The following is a 24,017-nucleotide window of genomic DNA, read 5'->3' on the forward strand; positions in this document are numbered from 1 at the left end:
TTTCTAAGTTCAGTAGACCGTGAAATTAGGGTAAACATTCTAATCTGGCTATTAAATTAGAAAGATTATATCATAAGAAACATGTGTACTAAGTTTCAAGTTGATTAGACTTCATCAAAAACTACTCGACCAAAAACTTTAACCTGATATTTGCTGTATCATTTTCTATGTTCAGTGGACCATGAACAACGAACAGGCCAGAAAACATAATGCCCCTCTACTATCGTAGGTGGGGTGTAAAAATCATTGAAATTCAATTAAACAGAAATTCAAAGACACAATGAAGGACTTCTATTTTCAGCATATGCCATTCAACAAAAGACAGGATGTCTATGAATAAGCCATACTCATAATCGCCCAGTGTGAAAAAGTTCTTAATTCATGTAATATGTTCTGTTGTTGCCTTGGTACAAATTTGTTCATGCCCCCATGGACTGAAATATAGTTTTAGTAATGTACCTACTTACAGTCCTGAATTGTTTTCAGATGCAAACTTGAGAATAAACCTCCATCAAATTATTTGAAATGTTTTTAGAAACCACTGAACATAGTTCCAGTTATACTTTACCAATATCACTTGTTAAGGGGCCCAAAAAACAGATCATGATTGAATTATATTACACAGTAATGCCCTTTCTAAAGTGGAAAATTGCAAATGATTTAGTTTTCCACACAATATCCTAATTTATCCTCTACTAAAATCATTTGAAATTAAGAATAACTGTTAAGGACACCTTATTACAGATCCAGCTCAAATTTGAGGAATTCCACTTGTGTCTACAGCAGAAAATCACAAATGTTTTGGTTTAGACACAAAAACATGTGTCCCTCAAATCATATACAATTTGTAAATGTTATTATTGCAGATATCAATAATATAAATATATCAATTATATATAAGAAAACGTCTGAATAATAGTCAATGATTTTTCCCATGAGGGCGCTGGATAGTTACAAGTAACGATACATGTACACAATAAATAAATTATATAAACGCCTAAAAAGTGTACACAACAACACCAATAACATAAAAAGGAACTATAAATGTATTTTAAAATATTTCGGATAACAGATAAAAGAGGGACGAAAGATACCAAAGGGACAGATAACCTTCATCAGTATATATGATTGTGATGTTGAATGAATCATTTATCAGTCTACTTAGATTAAACTGTAGCAATCTTGAAATTTATACAATAAAAAAGTCAAACTGAACATCAGGTAAGACGCTCAATTATATATATATATATATATTTCTGGTAATTTTATTTCTAAAATGAAAATGAAACCATGAATAAAATCATTCATTTATTTTCTTACAAATAATACATATACAACACAAGTTTAAAACTAGGGTTTGAGAGGAGCAAGTCCTAGTTTAGCTCTAAGTTCATTTGCCTCTTCAATGTTAATTTCATCCTTTGATGGACCAAGATTGCGTTTATGATGATGTCTGTCATTACCATGATGTCTTCTGTGTCGATCACTGTCTCGACTTTTATCTTTTTCTTTGTGTTCATGTCTGTGTTTCCTTTTCTTCCTCCTATAATAAATATAATAAAATTTAAAATTTAAAAATTTACATTTTATACACAGAAAAAAACTTTAAAATATCAAATTTAAAACTGAATCAGGGTTTTGAGAGAATTGCTGTGGTAGATTTTACAACAGTTATACATCACCTTGATTGATTGTTGTTTAATTTGTGTCCAGTAACAAATAGGTCATGCATATTCATAACAAGGGCCAATTCAATATTAAACCAATTACATAAGGTTAGTTCAGCAAACCAGGAGAGAAGGACTTGAAATGTAGGCTTCCACTGAAAAAAGAGGGCAAGTTGGATAGAGGCATACATTTTGCCCTGCAATAGGTCAACTTAAACTTAAAAGAATTATTGTAAGAGTTCTTATTACATGAAGAGAATGTGACAATCTGCAAACTCAAGTCATTAAATATTATTGTAAGTGGCTGCATATTTGTATATCTCATAGCCAAACCAACACCAGGGTATAAATGTCTAATTTGTGACTGGTGACCATATTTCTATACCCATGACAATCCCTAGGCAACTTAACATGCAGAGTGTTTGGCACTGTCCTAACAAGAGGCATCAGATTTTGTATTCCAATTACGACTGGATTTTAAAACATCCTGCACCCATTGAAGAAGGATTTCTGTATGACATCTGATAGACATTTCCCTTTAATTTCTTGAATAAACGAAATAGTCATTATTAAGTTATCACACAATTTTTAAAATAAATTACCTTTCATCATCATCTCTGTGTCTTTGTTCTACAAAAGAGATTCAATAAGTAATGAATAAATGTGAAACTTTTTTCAACAGATCATGATATTAACCAGTAGATTATAAAAGTATAAAAGAAATATCTTTATCTAAAAATGTATATCTACCTGATAGAATTATGACATTTAATATAACAATTCTATGGTATTGCTGTAAGTTAGGCTGTAACACTAGTGTAGCTTTAATAAAACATGCAAAGGTATGCTATGACTGAAAGAATAATTTATGCCTGTTATTGGCAGTTTGAATCAGATACCATTGAGCCAAATGATTATGATGATGAACAATCTGAGCAAAGGTTTTAAGTCATGTTTGTGTCATGCAGTGTCTGTCATTTTATTATAGTTTTAAAGATAAAAGGTAACAGTGCTTACTATAGTTGTTTAAGGGCAGTAATTTCTACAAGGGCTCCATTTTTCATTTCAGTTATATCATAAAATTGAAAATGGAAATGGGGAATGTGTCAAATAGACAACAACTGACCATAGCAAAAAACAACAGCAGAAGGTCACCAACAGGTCTTTGATGAAGTGAGAGATTCCTGCACCTGGAGGTGTCCTTCAGCTGGCCCCTAAAACAGCATTTGTGTATATCATGTATTGCTGAAGATTCCTATTATCTATGTCTAGCTTGATCAGAACAAAGACCTACCAGTTTATTCTGTTTCTTAGCTTGGGATCATATTGATGTGAATTAAGTATTTTACTTATGTTCTATGTATTGATGTAAAAAAATAAACAAAAAACACATATATCTACCTCTCTTTTCTCTGTCTCTTGATCTAGATCTTTTTCTGTTTCTTTCCCTGTTGAAAATAAAAGCATTTGAGGTCTGAGAGCAATGTTTAGCAAAATATTTCAACATGAGTCTTCTTGTGTATCTTAAAAAAATACCATTTTAATGTTTACTTGAGCATTTAACATTTGTTTCAATTTTTTAATAACATTTCTTTCCAACCCCTTTGATGTTTTTTCCTTGTCAAATCATCAAGGATATTTTCTTTTGGTTGATGACATCTACAATGTCGAAATCAATTAGAGGACAAATTCAAGGTTAGGGTTCAGTTTCACAAACAGATTGTATGACTTGCACATATGTATATTACATATCTGTACTAACAAGTTACATACACATGTATGTCTTATGTGTGCTTTCACAGCCTCTTTTGCAAACATTAGCCAGCAATCTACTCTGCAAACTATAATTTGAATTGAGCAATAATTTTTTGAACAGGCTGCAAAAAGTAAAAAGTAAAATTACTAAAATACTGAACTCTGAGGAAAATTAAAATCCCTAATCAAATGGCAAGTTGATGAAAATAAAAAGTTCAGAAATGATATTTACATAAAAATGTTTTCAAAATCTCAAAAACTGGAATGATTATGAAAAATTTCACTCATCTTCAGAAAAAAATTTACCTTGACGGAGATGGACTTCGTCGATATTTTGGTGAAGCCCCTCTATCAGGTCTGTCTAAATCTTTATAGTTTTTTCTTTTGTCTGCTGATTGATCTTTGTCTTCCTAAATATAAAATAACAAACATTTCATTATGCAACAAAAATAAGAATAATATAAACTAAAGCTGAAAGAAAACACAATTAGCCCTTCTACACATCTATACAATGCTGAAATAAGACAACAATAATAAAATGGTAGTTTACACAGAAAAATATGATAAAGATAAAAAAAAACCAGGAAAACTGATTTGCCGTACTGACAAATCGACAGACGGACAGAGTGGAAACCTGAAGTCCCCTCGACTTTGTTGATAGGGGACTAATATAGTATACATATTGTGAAACATAAAATTTCATACCATGGCTTCTTCTTCATCTGATGTTTCCATTTCTTCTAAATCTTCTTCAACAGCACTCACTCGAGCCTCAATCTGATTGTTCTCTTCTAATATAAGTCTTTTCTAAAAGAAAAATCCATTACAAGTATATTAATTATTCATTTTAATATAAGGTGAATTGATTGAAAAGAGTTAACAGCACTTAAGTATGCATGTGCAAAATGTGAACACATATATTCTGATATCTTTAAACAAAATAAAATTACTGGGAAAAACGTTTATTTTAAACAATATGACAAAAATTTGGAAAAACATATAAGCTTTATAGCTGTTACTACATGTATGTAACCTGAAAAATTGTTACATCTTCAGTTTTTTTCTCCATAAAATGGCAGCCAAACTAAAAACATTCATCTGAAAATTAAGTTAAAATTCAGTCAAACCATGCTTTATATATAAATATATTCTGTCACATATATGTTTAGTATATTCTGTAAGGAACAGTTGTTTACATTCATGCACATGGTTCAAAATATAAATTTTGTGTTTTTCTTTACATTGTAGTCTGTCATAATCAACAATTTATGCATACATTTCAATACAGAATTGTTAGCCTGCATGATGCTTGATACTTTATACAAAAATACACAAAAACATAAAATACCTGTATTCTAGGAAGAATAATATCACAAACTCTTTCTTCATGTAACAATTCATCTATAAATTCATCCATGTGAACAAGCTCAAATTCTGTAAATTACAAAATACATAATGTAATAGACACTGTTCAAATATTTGACATACATATTTATTGTTACTTGCACAACATATCCAGTGGAAAATATTTCATACATATTTAGTGTGGAGCAATACATCATTTAAAAAGGTTAAGAAGAAGCTGACTTGTCAGAAATTTGAGTTATCACTGCAAAAATGAATTACATTAGGTTGTAACAGAAATTTTGCCTTGTATAGGTCATAGTTTGGCCCGATAGTATTCTGAGAGTTTCTGCAAGGGTTTCTATTTTAGGCATTCAGCTTGTCAATCCCCTGACACCAAGCATCAGATTTACAGAAGAAATATATATAAAGTTTAAAACTATAATAGACAAGGGAATTACTTTTAACTTCTGTTAAAGAATTGACTGATTTATGACCATAAGTTCACTGGGTACAACATTAACCTTGCTCTGATCAACAAAAGATGTAATTTTTAATGAACCAGTAGTAACTATAATTTGTTGAAGTTGGTATAGATATATTTTTATTATTATTATTATTGTTTTCTTTTTCTTCAATTTTCCGTCTTTTGATCCATATTTATATATATATTTACTAAATAGATATACCATTCTATACATGCATGTTCATACATATATTTTTGTATTATATTGCTATAAATGTTAAATGGAGAAGACTTCATAAGTCTGTTTGACTTGTGTCTTATCCAATTTGTACTTTAACAAATAAAATATGTTTAAACTAATATATTTTTAGAGTATTAACTTAAAATCTACTTGGTTTATTTTGTCTGGTTTTTTTTACCATTTTTATCTGAATAATAAGTATTAATTATGTCTATACAAACAAACTTTAGAACTAAAAAAAAATGTTAAAATATTTTCTTTTTTTTCTGAACATGCTGAACTGTTTGTAATTGTTCTTTTTTAATTCCATATATCATATATATATGTATGTCATACCTCCTGATCTATTCTGTCTTTTTATTTTTCTGTAGTCATAATATAAAGGTTCCAAGTATTTGTAACAATCTAAAGCTGTCCCAGTTAATCTCATGTAAAGGGCACCTAATGCTCTGACATATCTGTAAAAAAGAAATAAATTGTTATAATAACAAGCTATGGGCATCTGACAGTACTATTCTGCTGTTTTTTCTCTCTGTATTTTACATTGTCTATATATACATGTAGTATATATATCTTTTTTTCTATATAAGAAGTAAACACAAAACCCAAAAGCTCATTATCTATACCAGTGATCACTGTATTGAGTGTATATGAACTTTTAATATAAAAAAGAAGATGAGGTATGATTGCCAATGAGACAACTATCCACAAAAGACCAAAATGACACAGACATTTTAAGACCACTTGGCCAACAATCCCCCTTTCCCATAAACTGATAAAACAATTTTGAATATTGAATAAACAAATTGTTTTCCTCGCAAAGTACATGTAAAAATATTAAGGCAAAAATGTAATATGAACATACTTGAAAGTTTCATTTCTGATGAATTCTACCACAATATCTTTCTCTGGCTGTATCTGTAACATCTTTAGAACTAAACATAAAAATGGTGTTGGTTTGATGTTTCCTCCAAAGACACCTCCTACAAATTTTAAATCCATAGCTTTGTCCACCATTAACTCCGCTTTAAAAATAATAATATATTATTAATCATAAATAGACAAATGATAGATATCAAACAACATTTTAAAAAGTAAATAAGCTGTGTCATTGTTGAGATTATCACAAGAATATCAGCCTGGACATATGTTACAAAAACAAATAAATGTTTTACATTTATAAAGGTAAAGATAAAAAGAACCTAAATTAATAATTAGGCAGGTTCTGCCCAGTAGGTCTTTTCACCACCGGACACCCTGATTTTTGTTTTTATCTTTTAAAAACAAAAATTGGGGTGTGTGGTGGTGAAAAGACCTACTGGGTCATGTGGGTAGTACCTGCCTTATATTAATTTAGTTTTTTTCCATCATTATAAATGTGACTGAATATATTCTAAATTCAACAGATAATAAGATTAAGAGACCAAATATTAGACCATTGCACCAAGAACGCAGTACAAGGCATGTAACTCTTGCAATTCATGGTACCAATATGACTGTCAACAATTATCATTACAGGACATCAATTTCTTGATAACATCAAGCGGTTCTACCTTCCGTTGTTTTAATCTAATAAATAAGAGAGTGACTGTGTATTTGCACAATTCTTCTTAATTTTTTATGATTAATATTGTAAAGTCATGAAAGTGATTAAGAAGTTGAATTTGTTCAATCTGATTAATCTGTGTAATCTATTTATCACCGATACATGTCAAGTTTTGTAAGTTCATCTTTATAAAGCACATTTTTTAATCGTTAATTTTTATTTCTCCTTATATTATTAATTTGGTAGTTTCATATTTTAATCTAGAAAGTTATTTTATTTACTTTTCTTCATAGTTTTTGACATTGAATTTGTTTAATATAATTAATCTGTTTATTACCAACGAGTGTCAAGCTTTGTTTATAATGCAATTTAAACATCATTACATAGCACATCTGTTTATTGTTAATTGCAATAAATCATTATTTTATCATTTTATTGTATAATATCACTGTTTTTCGTAGTGGTTGATACTTTTTACAGCAGTGTGCCAGGGGCTGATTCAGCCATTTTAAAAATGGGGGTCCTAACCCAGGACAAAAGGGGGGGGGGGGGTCAACTACATATCCCCATTCAAATGCATTGATCGTTTCAACCTCCAGAACACCCATCCCCCCCCCCCTTTTTGGATCCGCCAATGTGTGCTGTGTTTTTTGATTGTGAAAAGACCCACCCTGTGCTACCTGATATGCTCCCAATATAAGTTTTTGGTTATCAAATATAAAAATTTGCCAGAAATAGTAAGCGGTCCTCAAAAACAATTTGTTGGAAATTACATAATGATGCATGTGCAAGTCGAAAAATTATGAACGAAACAAAAAAGAAGATCGTACTATGTTATGGCTTCCATTGTGTGTACATCACACCATGTAATTGCATATAAGGCACAAAATGTGCACCATAATTCAGTTACCTTGTTTTGTAACCCCCATTGACATAATGGTTACATTGGTTACATTGGTTACACTCATACAAACTATCATAAATCATCATATTCAGAAATTCTCAAATCCTGGTACATTTGTAACCTCCATTGACCTAATGGTTACATTGGTTACACTGGTTACACACACATGCAAGAATCCCTTTTAGTCATCTTGTTACCATGGCAACCCCATTATTCATGGCTGTGAGGTTACATAAGTTATTTAGGTTACAATGATTTAGGGTTACAATGGTTACATGCATGGAGAATCAGGTTACAATGGTTACATGTATAGGGAATCAGGTTACAATGGTTACATACATGGAGAATTTTGTTGCAATGGTTACATGCATGGAGAAATAGGTTACAATGGTTACATGTATGGGAAAATCAGGTTACAATGGTTACATGCATGGAGAATCAGGTTACAATGGTTACATACATTTGTACATGGGGAATCGGGTTACAATGGTTACATACATGGAGAATTTGGTTACAATGGTTACATGCATGGAGAAATAGGTTACAATGGTTACATGTATGGGAAAATCAGGTTACAATGGTTACATGCATGGAGAATCAGGTTACAATGGTTACATACATGGGGAATCGGGTTACAATGGTTACATACATGGAGAATTTGGTTACAATGGTTACATGCATGGAGAAATAGGTTACAATGGTTACATGTATGGGAAAATCAGGTTACAATGGTTACATGCATGGAGAATCAGGTTACAATGGTTACATACATGGGGAATCGGGTTACAATGGTTACATACATGGAGAATTTGGTTACAATGGTTACATGCATGGAGAAATAGGTTACAATGGTTACATGTATGGGAAAATCAGGTTGCAATGGTTACATGCATGGAGAATCAGGTTACAATGGTTACATACATGGGAAAGTCGGGTTACAATGGTTACATTCATTGGGAAGTCAGGTTACAATGTCGGTGGGTATAAAACTATGTCCACCATGATGGCCCTATGTGTCCATCATTATACTCCCTGTTGCTTATTAAGGGGTCATCCATAATTGTCAACCATTTTCCAAAGTGTACAAAACGTACACTTAGGGGAGGGGGTTAAAAAACCAACATTTTTACCATACGCTTTTTTTTAATTTCCGGAATTTATATCGTTTCCGTAGGGAAAGTCGATTTATAAAATCGAGAATTGGCTTGGGTGTGTTTCTCTTCTTATTTCTTCTTTATTATTTTCACTTGATGATATTGATTTCGATATCATAATTCTACAGGGACCTTTTAAATAGAAATACAGGCGGGAAATTTAAAAACTCAAAATGTTTTAAAACATTACACTTTTATTGATTGCTGTCTTGAGCTCTGATTCCATCAACAACTGTCAGTCCATACTTTACCAATGCAATATAATCATTTCCCTTTCTTTGATTCTCAGCATAATGTATGTGCCCTTTTGTTAATCTTTTGCATGCTCTAGGTGCCCTTTTTTTATTGGAGTTACCATTCCCACTGTGTGATAGGGGAAACATTAATTTTTGTACTTTTTTTTCTGACAATACACAAGCATCACAGATAGATGTCATCAAATAAAACAGTCAGATATGTTTTAGTTTTTTTTTCAATGCAAATTTCTATATTAAACTAAAATATAATAGACAGGATCTTCTTTTTATTAAGAATGACTGATTCTTCTCTTGAAATCTGAAAATGGTTGATGTACACTTTTTGAAGGAGGGTGGGGGGTCTGAAAAAGTGTACGTTTTGTACACTTTGGAAAATGGTTGACAATTATGGATGACCCCTAATACACAAGGTATTAATCAAAAACTAGTCAAGGTTAAAGGGAAATCATGACTGCATTGAAGTGTTAAAATTACATAACCTACAGGTAAAGTGTCTCAGGTAAAATATGTGTTTGTCAAATTTAATTACTGTGATTATGACCAGAAAATTAAAAAAATAAAATGAAATAATACACTAGATGAACCAGAGACATATAAAACACATATAGCCTTATAACATTTTTTTTTAAATGTCTTGTGACTTTGTTTTGATGTTAATTTTTTTTTAACTTCTATCAATTTATGTTATTTTTTAAAAGACAGGACAAAAAGTAATAGACAAAAAGTCACAATTATTTTTTTCTGGCTATTTTCTTTGAATAAAAAACGCTTATTTCTACAAAAATATTTTGGTATTTTTTTTTGACTATTGTATATAAACCAACTTTGTAAACAAAATTTATCCAAAAAATATCAAAAATGATTAAATAATTGTTAAAAAAAAATGTGAAAGTGGCTTGACACTTTAATGGCTTCATTGTGCCAATAAATATATCCTTTGCATGATTTTTATTAAATAAATAATCATTTTTCAAGTATAATGACACATTTCCTAAACTTTAATATGAATATATGAATTAAAAAGTGAATACATCACTTACATATTCAAACAATTGGCAACAAATTATTTGTGACCTTTTGTCATGTGACCTCTTCGTTCTATCTTTGTGACTTTATGTCCTGTGACATTTTGTTCTGTGACTTTCTGTCCGTTTACTGAGACAAATACACATAAATTTACAAATAACATAGATAGCGAAATGAGTAGAATACATAAAATGAAACAGTAAAAATATTTTTTTAACAAAACAAAATCTATAATACTAAAATTACGAGGTCCAATTTGTCAGCCGTCATCACGTAAAAACAACGAATCACAGAATTCAACTTTATATATAACTAATATAGTACAAAGGTGTAGATTAAAAATTACACCACTCCAGGCCCTTTTGTTTTCCACGTAATTAATATTGCCAATAATGAAGAAGTTCCGGTTCGAGTCCGCTACCGATACCAATAGTATATTCACCTGTTACCTATTACCTTATCTACATACGTTCCGCATCTGACAGGCGCACCACCAAACGGTGTATTCAGGATTAATATGCTATATACACGGGTCATAACCACAGGGTTGACAGTACTAAATTGTCAAATTGTTACCTATTGTAGTATTTTAATCAGTTAGACTTTCTAAGATAACAATACGAAATTACTAAAAATCTGGACTAAAAATAAGGTGTATAGGTACAGTTTTCAATTTGTTAGTGGGCATGACGTAAAACAGCGAAGGCAAAGAATTCAACTTTACTTATAACTTATATAGGACAATGCTGTTGATTAGAAAATACTCCATTCCAGGACTTTTTGTTTTCCAAATAATTAATACTACCAATAATTGATAAGTTCCAGTTCGACGGGTTCAAACAGAAAGACTTGAAAGCAGAGAAAAACTGTGTATCTTATAATTGGCATGACTTTAACAGATGACTATATTACTAATACTAAAATAAGGCTTGCGCATAGTTATATACTTTAATTCAGTCACGGACCCGTGATATCACGGGTGTGTTCTAGTATATATATACTAAATCTTTTGACCAGATCGCAAAAAGTCTGTGCAATCTGTAAAGTTTAAATAACCATGTGATCAATATATTTAGATATGTGCATTAGGTTGGTTCTAGAAAACCCAGACAAAGTCCTAGTAATATTCCTTATTATTCCCCAAACTCAAACTACTTACTGATATATATACAATCTTTGTTGATAGCTAGAAGTATCTTATTCATCGTCTGAAATTTACTGAAATAATTTAACACAATTAAATCTTTAACAAAAATTGAGGAATACTTTATTTATTTAATTCATTTGTTATAATAGTTTAATATTGTTTTAGCTTTTTTATTATTTAGTTTATGCCTCATTTGTTGTTTTTATTTTGACTTGGGACATCGTAACTGTTACAACTATCCTAAGACCCCAAAATTCAAACATATCTTATCTTAGAAGACTTTCTTAAGACTAATTAAGATGTGTCCTAAGACCAATACATGTATACCATGTACACAGGTTGAAAAGATATATATGAAACCACAGCACAGGGAATCTGATGTTTTAGCGCCAAAGAAGTAGCCTTTTAAGCACCAGACATTTAACCCATTTTAGTGAAAATTAAAAATGTCAATGACCATTTTAGAGAAATATTTTAACCCATTCTAATAAATAATGTATGATCAATATAAAAAAACTTGAATAGACTCAAGACAGCACTTTAAAACATATCTTGTCCATTAAAATACAGCACTAATAGTCTAAAAGATTAATTCAAATGTTAAAAGTCTGTTCTACCCTGATATTTATATATCCTATGAGAAAGTACATAATGGGCTCTGCATGAATATACTCCCTGTACAATACTATTCATAGAATTGCATACGGAACTGTTCTTTCTCTTTATCTTGTCTAGAATGTGGTGCACATTCCTGTATACTTTGTAATTTTGAATATGTTGTTGTTTGAAATTTAATAATAGTATCAAGGAAAATGAAAATAGCTCGGTGACAACTATAAAATTGCTCATTATAATGGGCATGGAAAGACTCTGGACCATTAATTGTTGCTTTGAATTACACTGCCCAAAGCTTAAGTAGGAATATAGAATCTTCAGTTCTTCCCAGTTTCTTCTAAGAGATAATCTGCGAATTCGATACATCTCTTATTGTATTTCCATGATGAACATATAAACATTAAACCAGTATAAATTATTGTTCTGGTTATAGTGAGGCTAGTATTATTCCACCAGGGTCAGCTTTCGCTAAAATGGACTATCCAAAATACAGAACAGAGTAATCACACGCTAAAATGGGCTCTAATGTAGGCGCTAAAATATTCCCTAGTAGTCTTTTTTTTCTCTCGCTAAAATGTCCTGTGCCCAAGTCTGTATTATGTGGTAATAAGCATTGTGTATAAGTTTCATAACATTTGGTTGAGGCAAACTACTGTTAGAGAACGGAAAAAACTTGGAATTAAATGCTAACAAATTTGGATTTTATGTTACTTAGGGGGATGCCTTATTTGTAACCCCAAGCCATTCAGTGAAGTCAATAACTACCATCATGACCATTAAATTTTCAATTGTTTATTGGATATGGTCAGGGTGTATTTATGTCTCTGATATGGTTGATTGAACATGATAATTTGCAATTTGCACAAAGTCATCAGTCATGTGTAATGTGCTGATTATAAAGTTATTTAATTACAAAGTCATAATATCTGTAAATACCAAACTTTTTATTTATGGTTTTATATGCTTATCTTATCTTTTCTTACATCATATAATAGAATGTAATAGAATAGAATAGTATAGAATATTTTTATTTCCCAAATTACAGGGCCCATAAAGGGCATAAAATCAAATACAATTGATTTACATAATTGGTAACAACAACAATAATAGTCAAATGTAAATATATATTAAGTATATATAAGCATTGGGCAGAAGCAGAACCAAAACCACATATATATTGTGAATAATTAAAAGAATGAAATTACATTATATGCATTCATTCTCAAATCGTTTACTAGTACTTGACTTATATTCAATATGTATACCTGATCCCCTTAATTCAAAACGGTCACAAATATAATTTTTCCATAAGAGTTAAATTTTCTTGGGTAAGAGCCATAACAATTTATAAGATTTATTTAAATTTTTTAAATTATAACAATTGTGAGAAATGTATTTAAAAAAATCTTCCCTCTGAATATCAAAAAGAGGGCATTCTAACAAAAAATAAAGCTCATCTTCAACTTCACCAATTGAGCAATTTGAACAAAGACACTCAGATCTTTCTCAAATGTTTTCATATATGCACTCTGTGCTTCTAAAACACTGATTTATGGTAATTAGTTTTAAAACTTTGTTTCTAGTGCAACAAGACAAGTCCTTTGCTGTATTTGTAAGCACCAATTACTACCAAAACATTTCTCAAGTCCCATCGATCATGTTTAACCAGCTATGTTTAAAAGTGTCGGATCCAGACATTTTCATAAGTGGGGCCCACTGACTGCCTAAGATGGGCCCACTCCAGTCATGCTTCAGTGATTCCCTATATCATCAACCATTTTTATCCCAGAAAAGTGGGGCCCTGGCCCCTGAAAACCCCTCTAAATCCGCCTCTGAAGTCCCAGTTTCTTCTAAAATTTCCAAAATAGAATCCTGTGACTTTCTTTCCTGCATTCTTAAAGGAGATTACATTCATAATGCTATAAATTAAAATTATTTAATGCGGTCTTCTTAACTTTCAGCTTACAGCTAACAATTCTACCATACAACAAATATAGTTGACCTATTGCTTATATTTAAAGAAAAACAGACCAAAACACAAAAACTTAACACTGAGCAATGAACTGTGAAAATAAGGTCAAGGTCAAACAAGAGGCTGTCACAACGACAGCAAACCGGATTTATTAATATTTATTTGTGTCCTGGCAATATCACAAGAACCATTATTGATGAATGGTGAAAGTGAAAATCGTCAATATCAAATTTGACCTCCATTTTGTCATCCGTATCAACATCTTAAAATTTGAAAAGCTTAGATTGAATGGTTCATGAGTAAATGCAACAACGTGAATGGAAACGCCATTTCACAATCTTTCAAGAACCATAACTCCTGAACGGTAAAAGTCAAAATCATCATTATTGAACTTGACCTCTAATTTGCCATCAGTAACAACATATAAAAATTTCAAAAGCTTTGGTTGAATGATTCATGAGAAAATGCACGGACACGACTGGAAACACCATTTTTCAATTTTTCAAGAACCATAACTCCTGAACGGTAAAAGTCAAAATCGTCATTATTGAACTTGACCTCTATTTTGTCATCAGTAACAACATATTAAAATTTGGGAAGCTTTGGTAAAACAGTTCATGTGTAAATGCATGGACACGACTGGAAACACCATTTTTCAATCTTTCAAGAACCTTAACTCCTGAACGGTAAAAGTCAAAATCGTCATTATTGAACTTGACCTCCATTTTGTCATCAGTAACAACATATTAAAATTTGGGAAGCTTAGGTAGAACAGTTCATGCGTAAATGCACAGACACGACTGGAAACTCCATTTTTCAATCTTTCAAGAACCATAACTCCTGAACGGTAAAAGTCAAAATCGCCATTATTGAACTTGACCTTCATTTAGTTGTCAGTAACAACATATTAAAATGTTAAAAGCTTTGGTTGAACGGTTCATGAGTTAATGCACAGACAACATTTGAGTGACGCCCGCCCGCCCGCCCGCCCGACCGACCGCCCGCCCGCCGTACATCCCCAAATCAATAACCGACATTTTTGTCACAAAAATCCGGTTAATAAAACCTGCGCTACTGACATATAAATCATAAAATATTTCATACACCAAATCTAGTTAATCTATTGCATATAGCATTAGAAAAAAAAAACCAAAACTCAATTAAAAACTTTAACTTTGACCACTGAGCCATGAAAATGAGGTCAAGGTCAGATGACACCTGTCAGCTAGACATGTACACCATACAATCATTCTATACACCAAATAGTAGACCTAATACATACAGCATAAGTAATACAGACCAAAACACAACAACTTAACTATAACCACTGAACCATGAAAATGAGGTCAAGAACATTGGACATGTGACTGACGGAAACTTCCTAACATGAGGCATCTATATACCAAGTATGACGCTTCCAGGTCTTCCACCTTCTAAAATATTAAGCTTTTAAGCACTTAGCTAACGCCGCCGCCGGATCACTATCCCTATAAAAATTAACAATTACAGAGAGGCAACTTTTTTAGACATTGATTATCTTATCAACCACTTCTTCAACAATCTGTTTATTCTTGTTGAATTTCACATGTGTATAACATATTTATAGTTTTGATATAAATTAAACAAATTTAAAATTTCATTATAATGTCTTTAAACCTTTCAATATAAAGGGTATGGTTTTATTTTAGGACTAACCTTTTTTTAGGGTTTATTTTAATACAAAGTTTTTTTTTCAATAAATATGTACATGAATACAAGGACACACTCTAATTTTAATTCGATAATTTTGATATTAATTATATTTATTTTTCTAACCTATTTGCATGATTTGATTTACATTTGAACATGTCAATTGCATGTTGAAAAAATTTACAACTTTCCATTTGAAACAAATAATTATATAGATATATATGCCATGCAAATATGAAATATGAAATGACAGAAACATATAATTCATATATTATATGTCTCTAGAATAGACATTATGTAAGATGTAAACATTTATAAATTAGGTATTAATCTGAGTTTGAATTATAAGTAATAAACAAGGTTAAGATTGTAAGTTATACACAGAGTTTAAATAATATGTAATAAACAGAGTTTGGACTGTAGGTTATAAACAGAGTTTAAATTATAAGTAATAAACAAATTGATATAATGTTACATTGGGGAAGATGTTTATTAATTCATTAATTTTGAGGCAAGTTTAAAAATTGAATAGCATTATATAAAAAAGTTTGACTAAAATAATGAGTAGAAGATGTTGTTTCAGGTTTTTTTACTGTTCAAGATTAACAACCAGCATATTGTTAATTTTTTTTGGATGATCATTGTCAACACAAAAAAAAAACACCGTCATAATCAATTAACATTTATCATGTTTATGAATTCAGATAAAACACTGAAATTCAAAAGAACGTTCCCAGGCTAAATGTGATTCCGTAATTGGTCTTGACATGAACATTAACAAAGTCCTTCTACTAAGGGAGTTTAACAACTTGACTAAGTTGGTCCTGAGACTACTGTGTTATACTTAGTCTCTGAGGTCTGTCGCAGAATTTTTTTTTTTATTTTTACTCACAGAAGACACCAAGTCAGTTCAGATTGTACGTGCATAAGACATTTTCAAACAGATTTATCATAAAGTATAAAATATGTCAGGACAATAACAGACTCTTAAGTTATTACCTTGAAAAGCACATTTAGAGTATGTTGAGACAAACGGTAAACGGACAGAAAGTCACAGGACAAAAAGTCACAGGACATAAAGTCACAAATTTGATAGGACAAAAAGTCACAGGACAAAAAGTCACAAATAATTTGGTGACAATTGTTTGAATATATAAGAGAAATATTTTGAAATATTTACTTTTTAATACATATATTCATATTAAAGTTTAGGAAATGTGTCATTATACTTGAAAAATCAAGATTTATTTAATTTTAATCAGGCAAAAGATACATTTCTTGGCACCATGAAGCCATTTAAGTGCCAAACCACTTTGACATTTTGTTTTTTTAACAATTATTTGATCATCTTTGATATTTTTTTGATAAATTTTGTTAAAAAAGTTGGTTTATATACAATAGTTCAAGAAAAATACAAAAATATTTTTGTAAAAATAAGCGGTTTTTATTCAAAGAAAATAATCAGAAAAAATGAATTGTGACTTTTTGTCCTGTGACTTTCTGTCCTGTGACTTTCTGTCCTACAAACTCATACCCAGTCTTCCCATTGTGATATGGAATCTTGTGGTACAATTTCAGAGAGATCCATACAATAACACACAAGTTATGGTCCAGACACTACAAAATTGCTTTCCCCCCCTTATTTCTATACCTTTGGTTCCATAAACCCCGAACTCAATCCCAACTTTTTCTTTGTGGTATTGAACCTTCTGGTAAAATTTCATAGAGATGCATTCATTAAACTTAAGTTTTTGTCTGGAAACCAAATGTGTCTTTGTACGACGCAGACGACGACAACATCACCCAATATACAGTGTTATAGGACGCAAAATATTTTTTTGCGGTCGTATACAAACTTGTTTTAAAAAAAAGTTTGTATTTTAAGAAATATATGATTAAAATTTAATAGATTTACTTTTGACAAGGCTTATGAACAATTTTCTAAACAGAGAAATGAACATTATGTTACATAAAATTTAATTTACAATTGATAAAATACATCACAAGTGTCAAATGACAGTCATCAAATATGGCTAGGGCCAAATAAAATAAACATCTGCACCATGACCGCATGATACGCCCGTCAAATTTGCAAAGAATAATGTTCAATTACTTCTCAATGGCATACTTGAAATTTCTGAAAATCAAAAGGGAGTTCACATAAATAGATATAAACAATTTACAATTTCATGACAATTCCTTAAATCATTTTTGTCAAGCCTTTGACTTTTGTCGAAAAAAGCGATTCTACATTCCATCGGGTGCATCAAGGGCATCCACAAATATTCAATCAGTGGTTAAAGTTTTAAAAACTTTAATAACTTTCTTTAACTATCCTGGATTTCTAAGGTACCAAACTTGGACAGAAGCTTATTTATGATTAATAGCTATAGTATGCAGAAGGAAATTTTGTAAAAATATATTTCCAGTTTTTCTATATATTCTTGCCTGACTTTCCCATGCATGTAACCATTGTAACCTGATTCTCCATGCATGTAACCATTGTAACCTGATTTTTTCATGCATGTAACCATTGTAACCTGACTTTCCCATGTATGTAACCATTGTAACCAGATTTCCCATGTATGTAACCATTGTAACCTGATTCTCCATGCGTGTAACCATTGTAACCTGACTTTCCAATGTATGTAACCATTGTAACCTGACTTTCCCATGCATGTAACCATTGTAACCTGATTCTCCATGCATGTAACCATTGTAACCTGACTTTCCTATGCATGTAACCATTGTAACCTGATTCTCCATGCGTGTAACCATTGTAACCTGATTTCCCATGTATGTAACCATTGTAACCTGATTCTCCATGCGTGTAACCATTGTAACCTGATTCTCCATGCATGTAACCATTGTAACCTGACTTTCCCATGTATGTAACCATTGTAACCTGATTTCCCATGTATGTAACCATTGTAACCTGATTCTCCATGCATGTAACCATTGTAACCTGATTCTCCATGCGTGTAACCATTGTAACCTGATTCTCCATGCGTGTAACCATTGTAACCTGATTCTCCATGCATGTAACCATTGTAACCTGATTTTTTCATGTATGTAACCATTGTAACCTGACTTTCCCATGTATGTAACCATTGTAACCAGATTTCCCATGTATGTAACCATTGTAACCTGATTCTCCATGGGTGTAACCATTGTAACCTGATTCTCCATGCATGTAACCGTTGTAACCTGATTCTCCATGCGTGTTACCATTGTAACCTGATTCTCCATGCGTGTAACCATTGTTACCTATCTTTCCAATGTATGTAACCATTGTTACATAACTTCCCAATGCATGTAACCATTGTAACCGATTTCTCCATGCATGTTACATTGTTACCCTATTCTTCATGTATGTAACCATTGTAATCTGATTATCCATGCGTGTAACCATTGTAACCTGATTCTCCATGCGTGTAACCATTGTAACCTGATTTCCCATGTATGTAACCATTGTAACCTGATTCTCCATGCGTGTAACCGTTGTAACCTGACTTTCCAATGTATGTAACCATTGTAACCAGATTTCCCATGTATGTAACCATTGTAACCTGACTTTCCTATGCATGTAACCATTGTAACCTGATTCTCCATGCGTGTAACCATTGTAACCTGATTTCCCATGTATGTAACCATTGTAACCTGATTCTCCATGCGTGTAACCATTGTAACCTGATTCTCCATGCATGTAACCATTGTAACCTGACTTTCCCATGTATGTAACCATTGTAACCTGATTTCCCATGTATGTAACCATTGTAACCTGATTCTCCATGCATGTAACCATTGTAACCTGATTCTCCATGCGTGTAACCATTGTAACCTGATTCTCCATGCGTGTAACCATTGTAACCTGATTCTCCATGCATGTAACCATTGTAACCTGATTTTTTCATGTATGTAACCATTGTAACCTGACTTTCCCATGTATGTAACCATTGTAACCAGATTTTCCATGTATGTAACCATTGTAACCTGATTCTCCATGGGTGTAACCATTGTAACCTGACTTTACCATGCATGTAACCATTGTAACCTGATTCTCCATGCGTGTTACCATTGTAACCTAATTCTCCATGTGTGTAACCATTGTTACCTATCTTTCCAATGTATGTAACCATTGTTACATAACTTCCCAATGCATGTAACCATTTTAACCGATTTCTCCATGCATGTTACATTGTTACCCTATTCTTCATGTATGTAACCATTGTAATCTGATTATCCATGCGTGTAACCATTGTAACCTGATTCTCCATGCGTGTAACCATTGTAACCTGATTTCCCATGTATGTAACCATTGTAACCTGATTCTCCATGCGTGTAACCATTGTAACCTGACTTTCCAATGTATGTAACCATTGTAACCTGACGTTCCCATGCATGTAACCATTGCAACCTGATTCTCCATGCATGTAACCATTGTAACCTGACTTTCCCATGCATGTAACCATTGTAACCTGATTCTCCATGCGTGTAACCATTGTTACCTGATTTCCCATGTATGTAACCATTGTAACCTGATTCTCCATGCGTGTAACCATTGTAACCTGATTCTCCATGCATGTAACCATTGTAACCTGACTTCCCCATGTATGTAACCATTGTAACCTGATTTCCCATGTATGTAACCATTGTAACCTGATTCTCCATGCATGTAACCATTGTAACCTGATTCTCCATGCGTGTAACCATTGCACCTGACTTTCCCATGTATGTAACCATTGTAACCTGATTTCCCATGTATGTAACCATTGTAACCTGATTCTCCATGCGTGTAACCATTGTAACTTGATTCTCCATGCGTGTAACCATTGTAACCTGATTCTCCATGCATGTAACCATTATAACCTGATTCTCCATGCATGTAACCATTGTAACCTGACTTTCCCATGCATGTAACCATTGTAACCTGACTTTCCCATGCATGTAACCATTGTAACCTGATTCTCCATGCGTGTAACCATTGTAACCTGATTCTCCATGCATGTAACCATTGTAACCTGATTCTCCATGCATGTAACCATTGTAACCTGACTTTCCCATGCATGTAACCATTGTAACCTGACTTTCCCATGCATGTAACCATTGTAACCTGATTCTCCATGCGTGTAACCATTGTAACCTGACTTTCCAATGTATGTAACCATTGTAACCTGACTTTCCCATGCATGTAACCATTGTAACCTGATTTTCCATGCATGTAACCATTGTAACCTGACTTTCCCATGCATGTAACCATTGTAACCTGATTCTCCATGCGTGTAACCATTGTAACCTGATTTCCCATGTATGTAACCATTGTAACCTGATTCTCCATGCGTGTAACCATTGTAACCTGATTCTCCATGCATGTAACCATTGTAACCTGACTTGCCCATGTATGTAACCATTGTAACCTGATTTCCCATGTATGTAACCATTGTAACCTGATTCTCCATGCATGTAACCATTGTAACCTGATTCTCCATGCGTGTAACCATTGTAACCTGATTCTCCATGCGTGTAACCATTGTAACCTGATTTCCCATGTACATGATGTATGTAACCATTGTAACCTGATTCTCCATGCGTGTATCCATTTTAACCTGATTTCCCATGTATGTAACCATTGTAACCTGATTCTCCATGCGTGTATCCATTGTAACCTGATTTCCCATGTATGTAACCATTGTAACCTGATTCTCCATGCATGTAACCATTGTAACCTGATTCTCCATGCGTGTAACCATTGTAACCTGATTCTCCATGTATGTAACCATTGTAACCTGACTTTCCCATGCGTGTAACCATTGTAACCTGATTCTCCATGCATGTAACCATTGTAACCTGATTCTCCATGCATGTAACCATTGTAACCTGATTCTCCATGCATGTAACCATTGTAACCTGATTCTCCATGCGTGTAACCATTGTAACCTGATTTCCCATGTATGTAACCATTGTAACCTGATTCTCCATGCATGTAACCATTGTAACTTGACTTTCCCATGTATGTAACCATTGTAACCTGATTCTCCATGCATGTAACCATTGTAACCTGACTTTCCCATGTATGTAACCATTGTAACCCGACTTTCCCATGTATGTAACCATTGTAACCCGACTTTCCCATGTATGAACCATTGTAACATGATTCTCCATGCATGTAACCATTGTAACCTGACTTTCTCATGTATGTAACCATTGTAACCCGACTTTCCCATGTATGTAACCATTGTAACCTGATTCTACATGCGTGTAACCATTGTAACCTGACTTTACCATGCATGTAACCATTGTAACCTGATTCTCCATGCGTGTAACCATTGTAACCTGATTTCCCATGTATGTAACCATTGTAACCTGATTCTCCATGCGTGTAACAATTGTAACCTGATTCTCCATGCATGTAACCATTGTAACCTGACTTTCCCATGTATGTAACCATTGTAACCTGATTTCCCATGTATGTAACCATTGTAACCTGATTCTCCATGCATGTAACCATTGTAACCTGATTCTCCATGCGTGTAACCATTGTAACCTGATTCTCCATGCGTGTAACCATTGTAACCTGATTTCCCATGTATGTAACCATTGTAACCTGATTCTCCATGCGTGTATCCATTTTAACCTGATTTCCCATGTATGTAACCATTGTAACCTGATTCTCCATGCGTGTATCCATTGTTACCTGATTTCCCATGTATGTAACCATTGTAACCTGATTCTCCATGCATGTAACCATTGTAACCTGATTCTCCATGCGTGTAACCATTGTAACCTGATTCTCCATGTATGTAACCATTGTAACCTGACTTTCCCATGCGTGTAACCATTGTAACCTGATTCTCCATGCATGTAACCATTGTAACCTGATTCTCCATGCATGTAACCATTGTAACCTGATTCTCCATGCATGTAACCATTGTAACCTGATTCTCCATGCGTGTAACCATTGTAACCTGATTTCCCATGTATGTTACCATTGTAACCTGATTCTCCATGCATGTAACCATTGTAACTTGACTTTCCCATGTATGTAACCATTGTAACCTGATTCTCCATGCATGTAACCATTGTAACCTGACTTTCTCATGTATGTAACCATTGTAACCCGACTTTCCCATGTATGTAACCATTGTAACCTGATTCTACATGCGTGTAACCATTGTAACCTGACTTTACCATGCATGTAACCATTGTAACCTGATTCTCCATGCATGTAACCATTGTAACCTGACTTTCCCATGTATGTAACCATTGTAACCCGACTTTCCCATGTATGTAACCATTGTAACCCGACTTTCCCATGTATGTAACCATTGTAACCAGATTCTCCATGCATGTAACCATTGTAACCTGACTTTCTCATGTATGTAACCATTGTAACCCGACTTTCCCATGTATGTAACCATTGTAACCTGATTCTTCATGGGTGTAACCATTGTAACCTGACTTTACCATGCATGTAACCATTGTAACCTGATTCTCCATGCGTGTTACCATTGTAACCTGATTCTCCATGCGTGTAACCATTGTAACCTATCTTTCCAATGTATGTAACCATTGTTACATAACTTCCCAATGCATGTAACCATTGTAACCGATTTCTCCATGCATGTTACATTGTTACCCTATTCTTCATGTATGTAACCATTGTAATCTGATTTCCCATGCATGTAACCATTGTAACCCGACTTTCCCAGGCTTGTTACAAATTTTTACTTGATTCCCCATGGACAGCCATGCATGTACAGTTTGCAACAGATAAAGTCACTATTGCATATCATTTACTTAAGGTCCATGTGTGTAACCAATGTAACCGATGTAACCATTGCTTCAATGGGGGTAACAAAACAAGATACCTATATTCGGGTGCACATTTTGTGCCATATCTATGTAATTGCTTTCATCGTGTGTACATGTATATTATTGAAAACCGCAATGTATGTGTGAGTGGCATTAACTTTAAAGTTGTTTTTTTAAATGTTTACCTGTAAGAGCAAAACATTCTTCTTTCCAGTATTTACACTCATAAATACGAGTACGGATAATTTTCTCCACAAGGTACTGTGGGTTTGTTCCTTTAATGGAATGTGCATCTTTAACTGTTCGATTAGCCATTTCAGAAGCAAAAAAATGCTTCTAAAACAGTGGACGTTTCACTGTTTTCTTTCCCAGAACGAATTATTCAATGTCAAATGAAATGATGAATTATCCTCATAAATCTT

At 32.8% G+C, this 24,017-nt stretch overlaps 1 protein-coding gene across 1 annotated transcript; it reads right to left on the reverse strand.

The window, feature by feature from the left end:
* Nucleotides 1-1,295: 1,295 nt before the first annotated feature.
* Nucleotides 1,296-23,992, reverse strand: LOC139488813 (pre-mRNA-splicing factor 38A-like). Its single transcript, XM_071274747.1, has 9 exons — nucleotides 23,781-23,992; nucleotides 6,339-6,498; nucleotides 5,810-5,931; nucleotides 4,771-4,856; nucleotides 4,128-4,229; nucleotides 3,729-3,832; nucleotides 3,069-3,115; nucleotides 2,270-2,297; nucleotides 1,296-1,543 (listed from the first exon to the last, which is right to left on the reverse strand). Exons 1-9 carry the CDS (start codon nucleotides 23,908-23,910, stop codon nucleotides 1,351-1,353), a joined length of 972 nt encoding a protein of 323 aa, XP_071130848.1. The 5' UTR covers nucleotides 23,911-23,992; the 3' UTR covers nucleotides 1,296-1,350.
* Nucleotides 23,993-24,017: the final 25 nt, after the last annotated feature.

This window comes from Mytilus edulis, chromosome 1 (genome assembly GCF_963676685.1).
Source record: "Mytilus edulis chromosome 1, xbMytEdul2.2, whole genome shotgun sequence".
Lineage (NCBI taxonomy): Eukaryota > Metazoa > Mollusca > Bivalvia > Mytilida > Mytilidae > Mytilus > Mytilus edulis.